Source organism: Opisthocomus hoazin, chromosome 10 (assembly GCF_030867145.1).
Source record: "Opisthocomus hoazin isolate bOpiHoa1 chromosome 10, bOpiHoa1.hap1, whole genome shotgun sequence".
NCBI classification, from domain to species: Eukaryota; Metazoa; Chordata; class Aves; order Opisthocomiformes; family Opisthocomidae; genus Opisthocomus; species Opisthocomus hoazin.
The window spans coordinates 31,885,365-31,906,083 of record NC_134423.1 but is presented as its reverse complement, the minus strand read 5'-3'; the positions used below and the strand labels follow the sequence as shown (position 1 = coordinate 31,906,083).

General features: G+C 64.0%; 1 protein-coding gene across 7 annotated transcripts in view; it reads left to right on the top strand.

The window, feature by feature from the left end:
• TLE3 (TLE family member 3, transcriptional corepressor) overlaps positions 1 to 20,013 on the top strand; it is a 33,713-nt gene extending 13,700 nt beyond the window's left edge. For 2 of the 7 annotated variants that reach the window (XM_075431432.1, XM_075431429.1), the window contains exons 8-21: positions 8,268 to 8,469; positions 10,847 to 10,863; positions 12,966 to 13,085; positions 13,247 to 13,297; positions 13,466 to 13,621; positions 13,777 to 13,909; positions 14,137 to 14,333; positions 15,249 to 15,325; positions 15,511 to 15,760; positions 16,433 to 16,680; positions 17,721 to 17,868; positions 18,497 to 18,647; positions 19,531 to 19,607; positions 19,820 to 20,013. In XM_075431432.1, coding sequence (XP_075287547.1) covers positions 8,268 to 8,469; positions 10,847 to 10,863; positions 12,966 to 13,085; positions 13,247 to 13,297; positions 13,466 to 13,621; positions 13,777 to 13,909; positions 14,137 to 14,333; positions 15,249 to 15,325; positions 15,511 to 15,760; positions 16,433 to 16,680; positions 17,721 to 17,868; positions 18,497 to 18,647; positions 19,531 to 19,607; positions 19,820 to 19,927 — 1,935 coding nt within the window. In that variant the 3' untranslated portion in view covers positions 19,928 to 20,013. Of the gene's footprint in view, positions 1 to 8,264; positions 8,470 to 10,846; positions 10,864 to 12,965; positions 13,086 to 13,246; positions 13,298 to 13,465; positions 13,622 to 13,776; positions 13,910 to 14,136; positions 14,334 to 15,248; positions 15,326 to 15,510; positions 15,761 to 16,432; positions 16,681 to 17,720; positions 17,869 to 18,496; positions 18,648 to 19,530; positions 19,608 to 19,819 lie in introns of all 7 variants that reach the window. The other 5 variants (XM_075431433.1, XM_075431430.1, XM_075431431.1 and 2 more) reach the window with 3 other exon arrangements.
• Positions 20,014 to 20,719: the final 706 nt, after the last annotated feature.

Here is a 20,719-nt window from a genome sequence, read left to right as displayed (position 1 = left end):
GCTCGCCGGGCTCTCTCTCCCAGCGCAGATCTTGGGTGGCTTTTTTCAGATTTAACGATTTTTAGCGTCTCTTTAACGGATGCGATGGCCGCGGTCCTGCAGCAAACCTCGCTGTCGGAGCTCCCTCCGCCCTGGGACAGCGGCCCCGGAGCCCCGCCGCGTTTCGGTGCTTGTTTTCCAGAAAATGCTGATTTTTAACTTTTTTTTTTAAATAACTACGTGCTCTTCTTTCTTAAGCTGCGAGGATCCTCGTGAATCTCTGTGTTTAACTTGCCCGTACGTCCGGTTTTCTGGTTTGATGGGTAGCGCCGAGTGCGGAGTCGCGCTCTGGGCTGCTGCGGCTCTCGGCGGCGGTGGGGTCAGCGCGGCGGCGGGGTCAGCGCGGCGGTGGGGCCCGATCCTGCTGGCTTGGCGGGCAGCACCGTGCAGCTGCCTGGCCCCCGCACCGGGACGCGAGCTGGGGGGGCTGCACGGCTCTGATGAGCGAGTCGCGGCCGGGAGCCCAGGCAGATATTGGAATTCAATTAAGGTAAACGAGCGGGGCCGGTGACCCCCATCTCCAAGGTAATTGCTTCCTCGGATCAGAGCGAGCGTCATCCCGTCATTAAGCAGCCATTTAATGGCGCTGCCTGACGAGCTGCCAGGCGGCGGGAGCTCTGGGCACGGGGGGAGCGCGGAGCCCGTCCGGGTGGGACGGGCGGTGGGGAGCGTCTCCTCGGCTGGGACTGGGGGGGCTGCTGGCAGGGGGGTGCCAGCCATGCCCGGCGTCTTGGTGGCTGTCAGGGGGGTGCCAGCGATGCCTGACTCGTTGGTGGCTGTCGGGGGGTGCCAGTGATGCCTGACTCATTGGTGGCTGTCAGGGGGGGGCCAGCGATGCCTGACTCGGTGGTGGCTGGCAGGGGGGGTGCCAGCGATGCCCTGGGCGTTGGTGGCTGTCAGGGGGGGGCCAGCGATGCCTGACTCATTGGTGGCTGTCAGGGGGGTGCCAGCCATGCCCGGCGTGTTGGTGGCTGGCAGGGGGGTGCCAGTGATGCCCGGCACATTGGTGGCTGTCAGGGGGGTGCCAGCCATGCCCGGTGTGTTGGTGGCTGTCAGGGGGGTGCCAGCGATGCCCAGCATGTTGGTAGCTTGTAAGGGGGCTGCAAGTGATGCCCTGGACGTTGGTGGCTGTCAGGGGGCTGCGAGTGATGCCCCACTCATTGGTGGCTGTCAGGGGGGTGCCAGCCATGCCCAGCGTGTTGGTGGCTGTCAGGGGGCTGCGAGTGATGCCCATCTCATTGGTGGCTGTCGGGGGGGCTGTGAGTGATGCCCGGCTCATTGGTGGCTGATGAGGGGGTGCCAGCGATGCCTGGCATGTTGGTAGCTTGTGAGGGGGCTGCAAGTGATGCCCTGGACATTGGTGGCTGTCGGGGGGCTATGAGTGATGCCTGGCTCATTGGTGGCTGTCAGGGGGGTGCCAGCCATGCCCGGTGTGTTGGTGGCTGTCAGGGGGCTATGAGTGATGCCCCACTCATTGGTGGCTGTCAGGGGGGTGCCAGCGATGCCCGGCGTGTTGGTGGCTGTTGGGGGGGCTGCGAGTGATGCCCGACTCATTGGTGGCTGTCAGGGGGGGTGCCAGCGATGCCCTGGGCGTTGGTGGCTGGTATGGGGGATACCAGCGATGCCTGGTGCGTTGGTGGCTGTCAGGGGGCTATGAGTGATGCCTGGCTCATTGGTGGCTGGCGAGGGGGGTGCCAGTGATCTCCGGCATGTTGGTGGCTGGTATGGGGGGTGCCAGCAATACCTGGCACGTTGGTGGCTGGTATGTGGGGTACCAGTGATGCCCTGGGCGTTGGTGGCTGTCAGGGGGGTGCCAGCGATGCCCGGCACGTTGGTGGCTGTCAGGGGGGCAGAGCTCCTCTCCAAGATGTGCCACACACCCCGGGCAGATGCGGAGCTGTTTGGGTGGCGGGTCCAGGCTGCTCGGTGGCTGCTGCACCTGCGCTGGTGCCCCCCGAGATGTGAAACCCGGAGGGGTTTGGGGCTTCCCCCCACCCCGAAAACAGATTTTCTCCCCTTTGTGCGTGCGCAGGGGTTTGTTATTGTAGGGTCGCTCACGTGGGGCAGATCTCTTGCGAGTGTTTGTTCTTCTGGAGTGGAAGAGGGCAGCGTGCCACGGCGTGCACGGACCTGCACCCGCGTCCCGCGGGGAGGGCCACCGGCGTGGGGGGGACAGGCGGCTCCGCTGTCCCCTGCCGTGCCTGGCAGCAGGAGGGGGTGACTCTGTTTACAAACACCAGCATCTTGGTGCAGGTGCTGCAAACAGAATCGACACGCGGAAAAAAACCACACCGGATCATTAAACTCCCCCCACTCTTTTTTTTTTGCCCCTTTTGAGGTCAAGAACTGTTAATTTTATGCATCTAGGCCATTGTCTCACAGTTCCTCTGCTTCAGGCTTCTGTGAAATTGAGCCCTTGATTTGGTTATAGCTCTGGAAATGATTAGACTACTTTACTAAATTTAACGCAAGTGGTGAACTTAAGTGGTGAACCATTAAATCGGTTAACAAAGGCATGAAGCATGATGTACATAATCCAATTAAAAACACTCTACGTACGAGATATTCCTTGCCAGCCTTTCTCGTAAATTGTAACCTCTTCATATCTCCACCATATTTGCCTGGCACATGCCGAGGGATTCCAGAAGGAAAACATCTCCTCGCTGACCGGCTCCTGGCCCGGACCTGGGGCGATGCCGATGTCCCCGTTGTCACCCGGGGCTGGGATCGCGGCGCCTTCGCCTGCCCGGTCCCGCTGCAGGCAGGGACGTTGGGCCGGGCTGGGCTCCTGCCAGCGGAGGAGCGGCCTCAGCGCAGCGTCCCGGATGGGTCCGGGCTTGCCCTTCGGCGTGGGCACGCTGGGGAGGGAGCGGGAGGTTCTGCCCCAAGCCCTCGCACGTACGGCGCTGCGTGCTCGGCTCCGGTCCCGCTCCCGGGCGAGCACCCACCCGGGGGGCTGGCTGCGGGTCCAGGCTTGGGTTTTGGGTGGTAAAGGTGGCCAAAGAGCCATGCTGCAGCCTGCCCTTCCCCAGGCTGTTGCAAGAAACCTCCACCCGATGTGTTTTCCAAAAACAACCTGTTTCAGGGAGGGGAAGAAGGGCCAGGGGAGGGCAGGCGGGCTTTGCAGCGGGGAAGACGCCAAGCGAGCGGCGTTGCTGAGCTGCGCTGCGTCCCTCCATGCCGTGGAGCCCTGGGTGGGTTTGATCCCCCTTCCTGGAGCCCCATGTGGGTTTGATCCCCCTCCGTGGAGCCCCAGGCAGGTTTGATCCCTCTCCGTGGAGCCCCAGGCGGGTTTGATCCCTGTCCATGGAGCCCCGGGCAGGTTTGATCCCCGTCCATGGAGCCCTGGGTGGGTTTGATCCCCCTCTGTGGAGCCCCAGGCGGGTTTGATCCCCCTCTGTGGAGCCCCAGATGGGTTTGATCCCCCTCCGTGGAGCCCCAGGCGGGTTTGATCCCCCTCCGTGGAGCTCCAGATGGGTTTGATCCCTCTCCGTGGAGCCCCATGCGGGTTTGATCCCCCTCCGTGGAGCCCCAGATGGGTTTGATCCCTCTCCGTGGAGCCACAGTCGGGTTTGATCCCTCTCCGTGGAGCCCCGCGTGGGTTTGACCCCCTTCCATGGAGCCCCAGATGGGTTTGATCCCCCTTCCATGGAGCCCCGGGTGGGTTTGATCCCCCTTCCGTGGAGCCCCAGGCGGGTTTGATCCCTCTCCATGGAGCCCCGTGTGGGTTTGATCCCCCTCCGTGGATCCCTGGGCGGGTTTGATCCCTCTGCGTGGATCCCTGGGCGGGTTTGATCCCTCTCCGTGGAGCCACAGTCGGGTTTGATTCCCCTTCCATGGAGCCCCAGGTGGGTTTGATCCCCCTCCATGGTGCCCCAGACGGGTTTGATCCCCCTTCCATGGAGCCCCGGGTGGGTTTGATCCCTCTCCGTGGAGCCCCATGCGGGTTTGATCCCTCTCCGTGGAGCCCCAGGTGGGTTTGATCCCTCTCCGTGGAGCCCCAGGCGGGTTTGATCCCTGTCCGTGGAGCCCCAGGCGGGTTTGATCCCTGTCCGTGGAGCCCCGGGTGGGTTTGATCCCTGTCCATGGAGCCCTGGGTGGGTTTGATCCCTCTCCGTGGAGCCCCATGTGTGTTTGATCCCCCTCCGTGGAGCCCCAGGTGGGTTTAATCCCCCTCCGTGGTGCCCCAGATGGGTTTGATCCCCCTTTCATGGAGCCCTGGGCGGGTTTGGTCCCCCTCCGTGGAGCCCCAGGCGGGTTTGATCCCTGTCCATGGAGCCCCGGGTGGGTTTGATCCCCCTCCGTGGAGCTCCAGGCGGGTTTTATCCCACTCCATGGAGCCCCAGGTGGGTTTGATCCCTCTCCGTGGAGCCCCGGGCAGGTTTGATTCCTGTCCATGGAGCCCCAGGTGGGTTTTATCCCACTCCATGGAGCCCCAGGTGGGTTTTGTCCCCCTCCATGGAGCCTCCAGGACGTGATTCCCAAGCGCTGCACAGGAGGGACGTGCATCGGCCTCTCCTTGGGCCATCACGTGCGAGCGCGGCGGAGCGACGGAGCCGGACGGGACGTGGGGAGCTGCGAGCGGAGCCTGGGGATCCCTCGCCTGCAGCGGGGACGTGCGCTGGGCTCGTTGTCATCGTGCCACGGGAGCGACGCGGCTGGGGCACGGCGCTGGGATGGAGCTCTGCAGCCCCGAGGTGCCATCTTCGCTGCCCCGTGGAGCCGCGGGCAGCCCAGCTCCGACGCCGGCCAGAGGGACGAGGCTTCAACCCGGAGCTGCCCGGCGAGGAGACTTCCCACATGGATTCTGCTCACCGGTTCCTGCCTGCCAACAGGGAGAAAAAACACCTCTAAACGTTACCTCGGGCCGCAGTGGGATGTTGTGTCTTGGCGTTCGTTTCTACTGGAGTGGGGCCGCTGCAGGGGGGCTGGGACCCCCCCAGCTCGCCGAGCCGTTGGATGGATGTATTTGGTGGCAGCTTCAAAGGAAGAAACCAGCCGTTTTCTGCTGCGCTCGCTCGTGGTGGGGCTGCCTTGGCTGCTGGGACCTCCATTGGTGTCCCCGGGCTGGAGCGTTGCTGCGTGGACCCCGGGTGCCCACGAGACCCTGGCCATCTTCTGGGGCTGCTGCCGCTCCCGGGAGGGACATTACGCAGCGTGGACGCATCTGCTCGCCGTGGAACTTGGAGATCGCTGAGGATAAAGCATCGGATCTTGGTGTCCTCCAGCCCTGCGGGGATGGGCGCTGCTGGAGAGCTTGCAGGAGGGGAGCGTTCCGTGCTGGAAAACCATCAGGGGCTGTGCTCCAGGGTGATGCTCCCGTAGAATGGCCGGCCCTGCCTTTTGGGAAGAGCAGAGGCTCTGGTCATCGGGCTCTGGTCATCGGGCTCTGGTCATCGGGCTCTGGTCATTGGGCTCTGGTCATCACGCTTTGGTCATCGGGCTCTGGTCATCACGCTTTGGTCATCGGGCTTTGGTCATCACGCTTTGGTCATCGGGCTCTGGTCATCATGCTTTGGTCATCGGGCTCTGGTCATCGGGCTCTGGTCATCGGGCTCTGGTCATCGGGCTCTGGTCATCATGCTTTGGTCATCGGGCTCTGGTCATCGGGCTCTGGTCATCACGCTTTGGTCATCGGGCTCTGGTCATCGGGCTTTGGTCATCACGCTTTGGTCATCGGGCTCTGGTCATCATGCTTTGGTCATCGGGCTCTGGTCATCACGCTTTGGTCATCGTGCTTTGTCAGAAGGATTGATCGTCTCGAGGGACGTGCTGGCACCACACGGCAGAGCCCGGGGGCTGGGGACCCCCTCCGTGAGCCGTGGTGCCAGCGAGCTCGCCCTGCATGCACCAGTTTGAGGACCCCTCCGAAGATGGAGCTCCTGGGGGTGCTCCCCGCTCTCTGCCCTGCGGATGGAGCAGCCCGGCAGAAGCCGAAAAGCTCCTGCTCTTGAGGACAACGTGATTGATGCTTTTCCTGTAACAGCACTGCGGAGGTCTGATTGCCTTCTCCATTTGGCTTCTGCCACCGCTGAGACCTCCGTGCTGCCCGGAAGAACCTGCGTTTGGAGATAACGTGTCTCCTCCGCTCGGCTCCGAGCCGGGCTGGGGGTTTCCCTCCCCCCTCACACAGGGCTGAGGAACCAGAGCCCACCCGCCATGGGTCTCCCACCCGCCATGGGTCTCCCACCTGCCGTGGGTCTCCCACCCACCATGGGCCCCCCTCTTGCCTCCCCGGCACCCGAGGGGCTGCTGGGTCCCGCTGTGCCCACCAGCGCCTGGCAGCAAGTCACCCCCTCCCGCTGCCCCCCAAGTAGCTCCGTTGGTCGGGGGGGGCGGAACCGGTGCTTCCTGCAAGATGTGGCCTCAGCGTGGGGTTTTTTTTGCCCAAAAGCTGCGTCCTGGCTGCTGTAGCCGGGGGGTCCGGGGGTGCAGCCTGCCCTGGGGCTGTGTGCGTGGCTTTTGCTGTTGCTGCGTGGTTGCATGTGGGGGGCTGCAGCTTTGAGGGTGGGGGGAAAGTTTTTCCGTGCACGACGGGGTCGAGCTGTGAGCGCAGACCACCGGGACCCCTCGGGTGCAACCCGCTCGCCCAGCGTGGGCTGCATCGCGGCGACTGGTGCCCCGTCAGACTGCGCTGGGGTCACCCACCCCGTCCCGGCTGCCTCCCCTTGCAGCGCTGGGGAAGACCTGGGAATTTCCTGGATGGAATCGTTGGAAACGCGGGGTCTCCCGTGCCGGGGGGGGTATTTTTGGTGTGTGCTTGCTGTGCTGCGATGGCACGGCCGCAGCCCCTCGCTCCCGGGCTGTCGCGGTGCAGGGCTGGGACCGAGCCCCTCTGAGCCTCCCTTCCCGTCCGAGCCCCTCGGGGTGCCCTGGGCAGGGGCGTGGGTTGGGGGTCCCGCCGCTCGCTGTGCCATGGGATCCCCCTCCGTGCTCAGCCCGGCTCGCTAGAAAGCTGCCCACTCCGGTGACCGCTTGTGCTGTGCCTGGTGGCACCGGGGAGGGAGAAGACCTGGTCGCAGGGACTCTGGGGAGGTGTGGGGGGCTCGGTTGTCCCCCCCAGCCCGTGATTCCCACTGGAGATCAGTTGCCCAAATCTGACTTTCACCAGCAGCGGATTGGGTGCTGCTGGAGGCAGCCGTGGGTGCAGGCAGGAGGGTCGGAGATGCCAGCCCCAGCTCCGAGACCCTCCTGGCTGCACCCATGGTGTCCTTGGGGGTGGGGGAACCCCAGGAGTGGTGGCCCGGGGCTCCTGGGGGTGACACCCCCGAGGGCAGACCACTGAGAGCCAGCAGTGCGGATTTTGGCTTCTTTTCAAGTTTGTGTTTGAGCAGAAACCCGAGGGATGTGTTTGGGTTTTCCCGTCCTCTTCCCAAAGCTGTAGTTTGGCTTTTTCCACCTAAAAACGAGCCGGCAATTCTGAGGCTGGATGCGTGCACGGCGGGAGCCCCCGGGGTGGTGGGGGGCAGCTGGGGCCCCCCGCACCCTCCCGGGGGGGTGGGTGGCGATGCCCGACCCTGTGGCCATGGCCACGGTGCACCCGTGGTTCGGCCGTCCCCATCCCTGTGCAGGGACCTCCGGCCGCTGTCGGAGGGGACCGGGAGCAGCAAGGTCACGGGACGGGGCCGACGTGCCCTGTGGGCGCTTTTCTTCTCACCATCAAGCACCATAAAGCTGCTCCTGAGCACATAAGCAATAATTCCCTTTTTTGAGGTGTCCTGGGGTGCTGGGGTTTCTCTGTGGTCTGGTTCAGCGGCTGGCGCTCCAGCCGGGGCCGTTCTCTGCGTCCTGGGTGCTCCTCCTGTATTTCTTTTTTTTTTCATTTTGCTTAATATCTACAGAAAAGCAAAACCAGCCGAGTCTGGAGCGATGGTGTGAATGACCTGGAATTAAGGATGGTTCCTGCGGTCTGGCCGGGGGGTGCGTGCCGTGCGTGCCACCCGGCTGCGGCGGGGACTGTCCCCGGGCCACCCTCCGTCCCTCCTGCTAATGGGGTTCTCTCCTGCTAATGGGGTTCTCTCCTGCTAACGGGGTTCTCTCCTGCTAACGGGGTTCTCTCCTGCTAACGGGGTTCTCCTTCCAGGCAGCCGAGCGGGGCGGCTCCCCGGGACGTCGCCGTCACGCCGGGCGTGCCCCTTCCCGTGGCACCGCTCGACGCCTCGCAGCCCCCCTCCCTGCCCCGGTCCCGCTGCCCCCTCCCCGGCTCACTGGTGGTTTCATTGCAGCAGCAGCAGCTCCAGGCCCAGCACCTCTCCCACGCCGCCCACGGACCCCCGGTCCAGCTGCCGCCGCACCCCTCGGGCCTCCAGCCGCCGGGCATCCCGCCGGTCACCGGCAGCAGCTCGGGGCTGCTGGCCCTCGGCGCCCTGGGGAGCCAGGCACACCTCGCTGTCAAGGATGAGAAGAACCACCACGACCTGGACCACCGAGGTGAGAGCCGGGGGGCCGGGTCGCGGTGGTCCCGGGGGGATGCTCGGTGCTGTATCCCCCGGGCTGGAAATGCTGTGGGGCAGGCGTGGTCCTGCTCCCACCGCCCCATCCCTTGGGGAGGGGGCTGCAGGGCATGGGCTTCATCCCTTGGAGAGGGGGCCGCAGGAGATAGACTTTGTCCCCAGGGAGGGGGCTGCAGGAGATGGGCTTCGTCCCCAAGGAGGGGGCTGCAGGGGATGGGCTTCGTCCCTTGGAGAGGGGGCCGCAGGAGATAGACTTTGTCCCCGGGAGGGGTCTGCAGGAGATGGGCTTCGTCCCCGGGGAGGGGTCTGCAGGAGATGGGCTTTGTCCCCAGGGAGGGGGCTGCAGGGCATGGGCTTCATCCCTCGGCGATGTCTGCAGGGGGTGGGCTTCATCTCTCGGGGAGGGGGCTACAGGAGATGGGCTTCGTCCCCAGGGAGGGGGCTGCAGGAGATGGGCTTCGTCCCTTGGGGAGGGGGCTGCAGGAGATGGGCTTCGTCCCTCGGGGAGGGGGCTGCAGGAGATGGGCTTCGTCCCTTGGGGAGGGGGCTGCAGGAGATGGGCTTCGTCCCCAGGGAGGGGGCTGCAGGGCATGGGCTTCATCCCTCGGCGAGGTCTGCAGGGGGTGGGCTTCATCTCTCGGGGAGGGGGCTACAGGAGATGGACTTCGTCCCCAGGGAGGGGGCTGCAGGAGATGGGCTTCGTCCCTCGGGGAGGGGGCTGCAGGGGATGGGCTTCATCTCCGGGGTGGGGGCTGCAGGGGATGGGCTTTGTCCCCAGGGAGGGGGCTGCAGAGGATGGGCTTCATCTCCGGGGAGGGGGCCACAGGAGATGGGCTTTGTCCCCAGGAGGGGTCTGCAGGAGATGGGCTTCGTCCCTTGGGGAGGGGGCTGCAGGAGATGGGCTTCATCCCCAGGGAGGGGGTTGCAGGAGATGGGCTTCATCCCTTTGGGGGTGGGGGCTGCAGGGAATGGGCTTCATCCCTCAGGGAGGGGGCCACAGGAGATGGGTTTCGTCCCCGGGGAGGGGGCTGCAGGGGATGGGCTTCATCCCTTGGGGAGGGGGCTGCAGGGGGTGGGCTTCTGCTTTTGGGGGTCCGGCTGTCCCTGGTCGATGCTCGTGCCCCTGAGCTCGTCATCCCCGCAGCCATTTCCAGGCCATCCCAAGGCTTTCCCTGCCGCGCTTCCTCGCTGAGCTCGGGGCGCTCCCGGCGAGCGGCTCGGGGGACGGTGGGGTCCGCGAGGTGGCAGGGGACGAGGGGCCCCCCCTCCAGCTGGCTCCTTTCGGGGCAGGAATCGCGAGTTGCCCCGAGAAATGCCCCCCATCGGGCTGGTTTCCTCGCGTGCCCCCCGGGCTGGAGCCCTCGCAGGCTGCACGTCCCGCGTCCCCGTCCCGCCGTGGGGACGCGGCCGCCTTCCTCCTCCTCTCCATCCCAGTCGGAGCTGGTCTGGAGACCAGCACCCTTCACTGGCAAGCATGCTGGGTTTTCTGGCGTTAAGGCAAGCTTTTTGGAAGAGGAGATGGTGCAGGAGTTCGGTTGGAGATTTCCCTCGCAAATCCCGCTGCCCGTTAACCCACGAGGAGCCGGGGTCTTCCCCGTCATCCGCCCCTTGTCCCACAGCCTCACCGAGCTGCTGGGCCCCGCTGCGGCTGGCGCTGGGGTGCTTTGCCTCCCCGGGAAAGCCAGGTGGAAAAAGCCATCAGCGGAAATTACCTCTGCAATTTTTCTGGGTTTGAATTGCCGGGAGATCCCGGGGAAAACGGGGCGGTTTGCGTGGGAAACGGGTACCAACCCCTCGCGCCGCTGCGGCTGCGTGGCTCGGGGTGCAGGAGCCTTGGGCTGATGCTGGGCACAAACTGAGGCACAGGAAGTTCCGTCTGAACCCGAGGAAGAACTTCTTCCCTCTGAGGGTGACGGAGCACTGGCCCAGGCTGCCCAGGGAGGCTGTGGAGTCTCCTTCTCTGGAGATATTCCAGACCCGCCTGGACAAGGTCCTGTGCAGCCTGCTCTGGGTGACCCTGCTTGGGCAGGGGGTTGGGCTGGGTGACCCACAGAGGTCCCTTCCAACCCCTACTATTCTGTGATTCTGTGATTTCCCCTTCCCTCAGCTTTGCCAATAAATCCCGTGGGTGAACAGAAAGCGGGGGGAGACGGCGGGACCCGGCGGCGGGGACGGGGGTTTTACAGCAGAGCCAGAAAGAGCCCAGATAGATTTTACGTTAAGGCAGGAGGCTGTGCGATGAGGAGCTTCTAGGTTTATTTTTCTGTTTTAAGACTTTTTCTAACTTACTTTATTTATCTGTCTTCTCTTTGTCTTGGCTGTGACCCCACCTCTGACACTGGCCGGTCCGGCAGAGCGAGACTCCAGCGCAGTAAGTGCCGTTGCTTCCTTTTTTTCTCCATTTCTGGTGGCTGCGTGGTTTTCTTTTATCTGTGGTTTTAAAAAACACGACTTCGGTGTGTCAGCTCCAGGGGTGCCTTTCGCACGGGTCCTATTCAATAAAAAATAATAAAAGGGCAAAAAATAAATCCACCCCACCCGGACGCCGGGGCGAGCGGAGCCTCCTGCTCCGGGCTGGGTGGGAGATGGGGTTTAAATCTGATTTTGGTTGTGGCAGAGGAATTCGCGATTCGGTTTCAGTTGGCTGAGCCCTGTGAACGAGCGCGGCCAAGCCCGGGCGGCTCGAAACCCTTCGGCGATTAGGAAAGTGGTTTTATTCCCGATCGCCCTTCTGTTATCTGGGGTCACCTAAGCCGCCGGGATGGGTTTGGGCCGTTGCGCGGCGTGAAGGAGGACCTGGGAGGTCGGGCAGTTAACGAACCGGCTGAGTCTTATAAATATGCTTATAAATATCTGCAGGGTGGGGGTCAGGAGGATGGGGCCAAGCTCTTTTCAGTAGTGCCCAGCAACAGGACAAGGGGCAACGGGCACAAACTGGAGCAGAGGAAGCTCCAGCTGAACCTGAGGAAGAACTTCTTCCCTCTGAGGGTGACGGAGCCCTGGCCCAGGCTGCCCAGGGAGGCTGTGGAGTCTCCTTCTCTGGAGATATTCCAGCCCCGCCTGGCCGCGGTGCTGTGCCCCCTGCTCTGGGTGACCCTGCTTGGGCAGGGGGTTGGGCTGGGTGACCCACAGAGGTCCCTTCCAACCCCCACCATGCTGGGATTCATTCTGTGATTCTGCACCGCGGCTCGGCAGCGATTTCCTCCCAGCCCCGAACCCACAAACTGGGTCTTTTGAGAGCCGGGGGCGGGTGGGAAGAAAAGCACGGTGGAAGTGGGGGGGAGAGGGGAACTGGGCATCATTAACCTGCTGCTGCGGCGGGGGAGGGGAGCCCTGGGAGATGGGAAGGCTCCCGATCCGTAGAATAAAACGCGGGGTATTCCCGGTGGAGGTTTAACGCGCGCGATAATCAGCGTCAGTCATTCACGTTTTCCCAGCCTCGCCTGCGCCATAAAAAATATTTAGTTTCTTGGCGGCGGGCCAGCGGCGGGCTGAACGGATCGATGCCTCTAAACTCCCGACGCGATTCCCTGGTAGCTGCGAGGTTTTTTTTTTTTCAGCATGACTGCCTGCGAAGAAAGACCCCGGTGTTATCCAAAGCCGCTTACCGGGCGCCGAGGAGAAACACGAATTTCGTTCTCCCTTTCAGCCGGGAGAGAAAGGGCGGGTGGGGGCGGGGGGCTGAGGAGCATTTCTGCGTGGCGGGGGGCGGTGGGACGTGGAGGGACGGTGACTTGGTCGGTTCCTCCCGCCGGGTGGTTTGGAGGTGCCGTTTCTGCTCCCAGCCCGGTCCCGGCGTTGCGAGGGGCTTTGCTGGGAACGCCGGCGTCTCCTGGGCTTCGCCGCTGGGAGCGGGCGCGGAATCGCGCTCCCGGTGACGTGGGCTTTGTCCAAAGGGTTTTTTTTTTTTTGGATGCCCTTTGGCTCGGCCGGGGCTGGGATGAAGCGATTCCTCCGCTCCCGCCGGGGACGAGGCCGCGGCTCTGCCGACGCCGGAGGAAGCACCCATGGGTGCAAAGCCCTTTGCGTGCCCGGGGCCGGGGCGAAGCGTGGGGTCGAGGGATGGAGATGTGCTCCCCTGGACCAGCCCCGGATCTCCCCTCCCTGCGTTGCCCAGTCCCAGGTGGATCCCAGCGGCTGCTGGGAGCTGCGGGAGCCGCACGCCGCTTCCTCCCGGGGTTTATAAACAGCAGCCAGCTCCTCCATTTTTTTTCTGCCGTGCTTTTGCAGGAAGCGGGGTCGGGTGCGGGGAGGGAGCAGCGTCCCCGGGGCTGGAGGCGATGCTCGGGGCGGTGGTGGCCGTCCTCCAGCCCGGGCTGGACCCTGTCCCCGGCTCCCGGCCCCACCGCTGGGGCTTCGCAGTCTGGGGCAGGGCTGGATTTCGGGCTCGGGGCTGTTCACGACACCCTCTAAGCTCCTGACGTCCCGTTTCGTCCTGTTCCCAGCTGAAAAGTGTTTTGTCTGTTATTGCAGAATAATTCCGTCTCGCCCTCGGAAAGCCTGCGAGCCAGCGAGAAGCACCGGAGCTCCGCGGACTACGGCATCGACTCCAAGAAGCGGAAAGCGGAGGAGAAGGACAGCATGAGCCGATATGTGAGCGGCGGGGACGCTCTGCGGTGGGACTTGGGGTGGGACAACGCGGGGTTCGGGCGCAGCGTTCCCGTCCCACGGCCGGGGGGGGTTCGGCTGGCCAGGGGGGGGCTGCCCCGCGCCCCGGCAGCTCGCGGCGGGTTGTGACTCGCTCGGTGTTTCAGGACAGCGATGGTGACAAGAGCGATGACCTGGTGGTCGATGTCTCCAACGAGGTGAGCCATGGGGGGCATTGTGGCGGGTCCTGCGGCATGGGGGGGGGCTTTGGGGGGGCGATGCCTTAGGGGCCCCCCGGCGCCGGCCCCATTCCTGCCCTAAAGAGGAGCTGGAGGGGGTCCCCACCCTGCTGTGGGGGGGTGCCAATGCTTTCTCCTGTCTGGCAGGACCCTGCCACCCCCCGGGTCAGCCCGGCCCACTCCCCCCCGGAGAACGGCTTGGACAAAGCCCGTGGGCTGAAGAAGGGGGACGCGCCCAACAGCCCGGCCTCGGTCGCCTCCTCCAGCAGCACCCCCTCCTCCAAGACTAAAGACCTGGGCCACGTACGTCCTTCGTTCTGCCGGGGGGGTCGGGCCCCGCCAGCCCCGGGTGCTCGCTGGGGCTGGGGGCTTGCCGAGCGGGGGCTGCGGACGCCCGTGGCTGAACCTCATCCTGTCTTCTTTTTTGTTTTTTCCTTTTTCATCCCTTCTCCATCCAGAATGACAAATCCTCGACGCCCGGGCTCAAGTCAAACACTCCGACGCCGAGGAACGACGCTCCGACCCCGGGGACCAGCAGCACCCCGGGGCTGCGGCCGATGCCCGGCAAGCCGACCGGCATGGACCCCCTGGGTGGGTACCCCGTCCCCCCACTCCGCTGCTGTCCCCGGCACGGCTCCAGCCTGTGCCCTCCCTTAGGGACACAGCACCCTGGGGACATGATCCAGCTCAGGGCAGGGGTGCCAGCAGCTCGGGTGGTCCCCGTGTCAGAGCCGGGGTGAGACGGGAGCTCCAGCCTCGCGGGGCTGGGCGCTGGCGGGCTCCCTCCCCTTGACCGTGTCCCCCCAACCCTCCGGCAGCCTCGGCCCTCCGGACACCCATCTCCATCGCGGGCTCCTACGCGGCACCCTTCGCCATGATGGGGCACCACGAGATGAACGGCTCGCTCACCAGCCCCGGCGCCTACGCCGGGCTCCACAACATCCCCCCGCAGATGAGCGCCGCTGCCGCCGCCGCCGCCGCCTACGGCCGGTCGCCAATGGTGAGCTTTGGAGCCGTACGTAGCACTTTTAGCTCCTTTTCTCGCTGCCGGTGGGTGCGGGGAGGGTCTGGGGGGAGGTGGGGGGTGGGGGGTGGGGGGGGTTTCCCCACGTCGGCTGTGAAACTGGGGCTCCTCACCGGCGGCATTTTGAGTCGCCCGCTGTTGAAGGGTGCTGTCAGCCCTGGGGTGGTGGGCATGTGCCTCTGCGTTGGGGTTTATCCTTCCCCCCACCATGGGAAGGACCCGCTGTGCGGCCCCCCTTACTCCTGTGACACACTCAGTCACGCTTGAAGGTGAAATACAGCCAAACCGAGAAGCAAAACGCTGCTGTTCATGGAGAGGTGGGGGTTCCTGCAGCTGGGATGCGGGGAACAGCCTGGCTGCTCCTGTCCCTGGGGGCTTGGGAGGAGCGTGGGGAGGGTGAGCGTGGCCCACGCTGGTTCCTGCAGATTGGAAACCTTTGGCGAATTCCCTCGGTCTTCCCCATCCTGCCAGGGAAGAAATCACAGAACCACAGCATGGCAGGGGTTGGCAGGGCCCTCTGTGGGTCCCCCAGCCCAGCCCCCTGCCCAAGCAGGGTCACCCAGAGCAGGCTGCACAGCACCGCGTCCAGGCGGGGCTGGAATATCTCCAGAGAAGGAGACTCCACAGCCTCCCTGGGCAGCCTGGGCCAGGGCTCCATCACCCTCAGAGGGAAGAAGTTCTTCCTCGGGTTCAGCTGGAGCTTCCTCTGCTCCAGTTTGTGCCCGTTGCCCCTTGTCCTGTCGCTGGGCACCACTGGAAAGAGTCTGGCCCCATCCTCCTGACACCCCACTGAGCAGGAAGGGAAAGTGGGAGCCGCAGAGCATCCCCGTGCCTGCCCGGGCTCGCGGTCAGGGAGCTGTTTGCTCGCTGCGTGCCCGCCTTACCCGTGCCCGTGTCTCTTGGCAGGTTGGTTTCGACCCGCACCCGCCCATGAGAGCCCCCGGCCTGCCCTCGAGCCTGGCGTCCATCCCCGGAGGGAAGCCGTAAGCCCCGCTTGGTCCTTCTGGGCTCTGGGTGGGGATGAGCCGTGCCCGGGAGGGCGACGAGCGTGGGGCTGGGTCCGGAGAGCAGCCCCCAGCAGCCGGGCTGCAATGCCCCCCGCCCCCCCAGCGCAGCAGAGCTCTGCCTCCGGCGCTGACCCCGCTCCCCGTTTGCCGTCCCCTGGCAGAGCCTACTCCTTCCACGTCAGCGCCGACGGGCAGATGCAGCCGGTGCCCTTTCCCCACGACGCCCTGGCCGGTCCCGGCATCCCGCGGCACGCCCGGCAGATCAACACGCTGAGCCACGGCGAGGTGGTGTGCGCCGTCACCATCAGCAACCCCACCCGGCACGTCTACACCGGCGGCAAGGGCTGCGTGAAGATCTGGGACATCAGCCAGCCGGGCAGCAAGAGCCCCATCTCCCAGCTGGATTGCCTGGTAAGGGGGTCCCCGGGCCGATCCGGCGGATTGCTCCTGGTCGCCGGGCATGCGTCCCCCTCGCTGTCCCCCACCTCTGATGGCAGAGGGACATTCGTCATTCATGAATTATTTGGCACTGGTGAGGCCACACCTCGAGTGCTGTGCTCAGCTTTGGGCCCCTCACCCCAAGCAGGACATGGAGGGGCTGGAGCGTGTCCGGAGAAGGGCAGCGAGGCTGGGGAGGGGGCTGCAGAACAAGAACTGTGGGGAGCGGCTGAGGGAGCTGGGGCTGCTCAGGCTGGAGAAGAGGAGGCTGAGGGGAGACCTTCTCGCTCTCTGCAGCTCCCTGACAGGAGGGGGCAGGGAGGGGGGGTTGGGCTCTGCTCCCCAGGAACCAGCGACAGGACGAGAGGCGATGGCCTCAAGCTGCATCAGGGGAGGTTCAGGTTGGAGATTTGGAAAAATTTCTTTACTGACAGAGTGGTCAGGGGTTGGGACAGGCTGCCCAGGGCAGTGGGGGAGTCCCCATCCCTGGAGGGGTTCAAACACCGTGTGGACGTGGCACTTGGGGACACGGTTCAGCAGATGTGGGGGTGTTGGGGTGACGGTTGGGCTTGGTGATCTCAGAGGGCTTTTCCAACCTTCGTGATTCTGCGATCGCCCTCCTGCTGACGTCCCTGCTCCCTCCAGAACAGGGATAACTACATCCGCTCCTGCAAACTCCTGCCCGACGGCCGCACGCTGATCGTGGGCGGGGAGGCCAGCACGCTCACCATCTGGGACCTGGCTTCCCCCACGCCCCGCATCAAGGCCGAGCTGACCTCCTCCGCGCCCGCCTGCTACGCCCTGGCCATCAGCCCCGACGCCAAAGTCTGCTTCTCCTGCTGCAGCGACGGCAACATCGCCGTCTGGGACCTGCACAACCAGACGCTCGTCAGGTGGGGCGGGACGCGGCGCTGGGAGCACCGGGGCTCGCCCTGCTCCGCTGTCGGGGTCTTTCTGGCCGTCTTTTGGCCCGAGGACCATGGGGATGGTCGCAGGAGCGCTATCTTGGGATGCTGTGTCTGGGAGAGCAGCTCTGTGGAGAGGAACCTGGGCGTCCTGGTGGACGACAGGGTGACCATGAGCCAGCAGCGTGCCCTGGCTGCCAAGAAAGCCAATGGGATCCTGGGGTGCATCAAGAAGAGTGTGGCCAGCAGGACGAGGGAGGTTCTCCTTCCCCTCTACACTGCCCTAGTGAGGCCTCATCTGGAGTACTGTGTCCAGTTCTGGGCTCCCCAGTTCAAGAAAGATGAGGAGCTACTGGAGAGAGTCCAGCGGAGGGCTACGAGGATGATGAGGGGACTGGAACATCTCCCCTACGAGGAGAGGTTGAGGGAGCTGGGCTTGTTCAGCCTGGAGAAGAGAAGGCTGCGAGGGGACCTTATAAATGCTTACAAATATCTGCAGGGTGGGTGTCAGGAGGATGGGGCCAAGCTCTTTTCAGTGGTGCCCAGCGACAGGACAAGGGGCAACGGGCACAAACTGAAGTAGAGGAAGCTCCAGCTGAACCCGAGGAAGAACTTCTTCCCTCTGAGGGTGACGGAGCCCTGGCCCAGGCTGCCCAGGGAGGCTGTGGAGTCTCCTTCTCTGGAGATATTCAAGACCCACCTGGACAAGGTCCTGTGCAGCCTGCTCTGGGTGACCCTGCTTGGGCAGGGGGGTTGGACTGGGTGACCCACAGAGGTCCCTTCCAACCCCTACTATTCTGTGATTCTGTAAGCGAGCCCAGCAGGCTCGGCCGGGCTGGCGTGCCTCGACGGATGCTCCCTGGGTGGGATTCCCACCGTTCTTGGTGCAGGGAAGCCTCATAAGCACAGCCCGAGCACCCACGTGGTTTTTGCCACTGTTCCCCGTGAAGATCTGCGTTCCATCTTGTTGTTCCAAGGCTTTTGCCCCTATTCCTCGTGAAGATCTGCATCCATTTTGTCGTTCAAAGGCAATTCCAAGGCCACACGGACGGTGCCAGCTGCATAGACATCTCGCACGACGGTACGAAGCTGTGGACGGGGGGTCTGGACAACACCGTGCGCTCCTGGGATCTGCGGGAAGGGAGGCAGCTCCAGCAGCACGACTTCACCTCCCAGGTGAGCGCCGGCTGCCCCGCGGGTCTCCTGCGGCTGCCCCAGACGCGTGGCCGAGCCTCTCAAACCCCGCTGCTCCTCTTTGGGGCTGACCAGCAGCCTCCACCAGTGCCCCGCAGCTGGTGGGACTGGAGTTGGGGCCGGAAAGGCTGGCACTTGGACTTCCCACGGCGTTAACGCTCACCGTCGCGGGGCTGGGCATCCAGAACCCGTGCCACCACCGTTTCCAGCCCACGAGTAGCCGTGGCTTAGAGTTTGTTGGGTCTCGCTGCCTTCCACGCTGGGTTTTCCTCTGCGGGAGGGTGCCGGGAAGGTCCTTTCCATCCAGAGACAGAAGTGTTGTCCCTGGAAGAGCCTGGGGCCACTTGAGGGTTTAAGAGGACGGGGCTGGGTCCTTCCCCGCCTGTTGGGCTGTTTCTCTTCCGAATTGCTGGCTGCACAGCGGGCCAAGCCATGGCATTAAAACCACTGATGGGATGACCACCCAGCCCGGGTGGTCGGCGGCTCTCGCTGATGGGGAGCTGCCAGGGACGCCGAGGTGGCCGCTGCCTGCGCGGACAGGGGGCTGCTGGCACAGCTGGTGGGTGCAGACCCCCCCCCCGAGCCACCCCTCTGCCCCCCCTCCCCGCAGATCTTCTCCCTGGGGTACTGCCCGACGGGCGAGTGGCTGGCGGTGGGCATGGAGAGCAGCAACGTGGAAGTGCTGCACCACACGAAGCCCGACAAGTACCAGCTGCACCTCCACGAGAGCTGCGTCCTCTCCCTCAAGTTCGCCTACTGCGGTGAGCGGGGACGCCTCGGGACGCGCCCGTGGGGGACGGTGCCCGGCGCGGTGGCGGGGAGCTGAGCGCGGAGGCTCCCCGGCAGGATCCGTCCCTCGGGCAGTGCCGTTGGGGATTGCCCCCATAAATGATCCCGGTCGTGGTGGTGAACCAGCGCCTGCCCACGTGCGGGCACTGGGCGGTGGTGGGACACATCCTGCTGGGCGGGTGCCTCTGGAGTACTGTGTCCAGTTCTGGGCTCCTCAGTTCCAGAAAGATGAGGAGCTACTGGAGAGAGCCCAGCGGAGGGCTGCGAGGATGAGGAGGGGACTGGAGCATCTCTTCTACGAGGAGAGGCTGAGGGAGCTGGGCTTGTTCAGCCTGGAGAAGAGAAGGCTGAGAGGGGACCTTAGAAATGCCTCTAAATATCTGCAGGGTGGGGGTCAGAAGGATGGGGCCAGGCTCTGTTCAGTGGTGCCCAGCGACAGGACAAGGGGCAACGGGCACAAACTGAAGCAGAGGAAGCTCCAGCTGAACCCGAGGAAGAACTTCTTCCCTCTGAGGGTGACGGAGCCCTGGCCCAGGCTGCCCAGGGAGGTTGTGGAGTCTCCTTCTCTGGAGATATTCCAGCCCCACCTGGACACGGTGCTGTGCAGCCTGCTGTGGGTGACCCTGCTTGGGCAGGGGGTTGGGCTGGGTGATCCCCAGAGGTCCCTTCCAACCCCCACCATGCTGGGATTCTGTGGGCATCTCTGGAGAATCTCCCGATTTTCCAGTTTCTCCAAATTCTCCGATTTCTGGGGGTAAACCGCCAGCAGTCTCGGCGGGCAGGGAGCGCCTGGTCGCGGGGTTTGGCGGGGGGCTGGCAGCTCGTGGTTGCTGACCCCGTGTTCCCCGGGCGCAGGGAAATGGTTCGTGAGCACCGGCAAAGACAACCTGCTCAACGCCTGGAGGACGCCCTACGGAGCGAGCATCTTCCAGGTAGGAGGAGGCTGCTGCGGGGGTCGGCATCGGCACGGGGCGGGGGGCTGCCAGCCCTGGGGAGGGGGAGAATCCTCGTGGGGTGGCCGGGTCGGCGTGCGGGACGTGGCGATGCCACCGGCGCGGGTGCTGCTCGGTGGCACACGGCTGCGGCAGCCTGGACCGGGGAGCCAAGCTCACGTTTGTCCCCCCTTCCACCCCCTTTTTTCCAGTCCAAGGAGTCCTCGTCCGTCTTGAGCTGCGACATTTCCGCGGACGACAAGTACATCGTCACGGGCTCTGGGGACAAGAAGGCCACAGTCTACGAGGTCATCTACTAACGGCGGGTTTGGTCGCAGGGCTGGCAGCTCCCGGCACCGGCGGTGGCAGGACTCGGGGAGCGGCCGGGGGCCGGGGCAGCGGCCGCGGGGCAGCCCCCCGGGCGCTCGGCCACGGGCCGGCACGCTCCGGCGGGGCTGTGCCGCCGGGCCCCGGCCTGATACACACGGATTTATTTGGAGGTCTGCAAATATGGCACACATTGAAGCCCTAAACGAATTTTTGTTTGGTTTTAGGGTTTTGGGGTTTATTTTGAATTTTTTTTTTTTTTTTTTTTTGGTTTTCTGGTTTTTTCCGTCTGCGCTTTGGTGGCACTATAAAGGACTTATTTTTTATTGTGACTTTTTTTTTTTTTTTTTGTGCATCCTGCATAAGACTTGTGAAAAATGTAAATAACGGACTAGTAAATAGCATTGGAAGGGTGGGGGACCCCTCCCGGTACACTAGTTGTGTATTTTTCGTCTGCTGTAATTGTATTCCACTGATGGTTTTGGTGGTGGCAATTTTATTTTTTTTTTTTTTTTAATTTTTTTTTTTTCGTTCCTTACCCCCTCGAAGCGTCCGTGGGACGTGACTTTGCCGTGCAGCGCGTAGCCAGGCTGAGCAAAGATGTCCACTGGTGAAAGTTGTTCCTGCTGTCGTGGCCGTGCGTTGGTCGGTGTGTTCGTGATGGTGGGACGCTGCTGGGACCGCGGGGACCCGGGCGGATCCCCAGCTACTGACGGGACATCAGCAACACAATCACCTTTTTTTTATATATGGATTTTATTTTTTTTTTTTTTGTGCTCGTATGT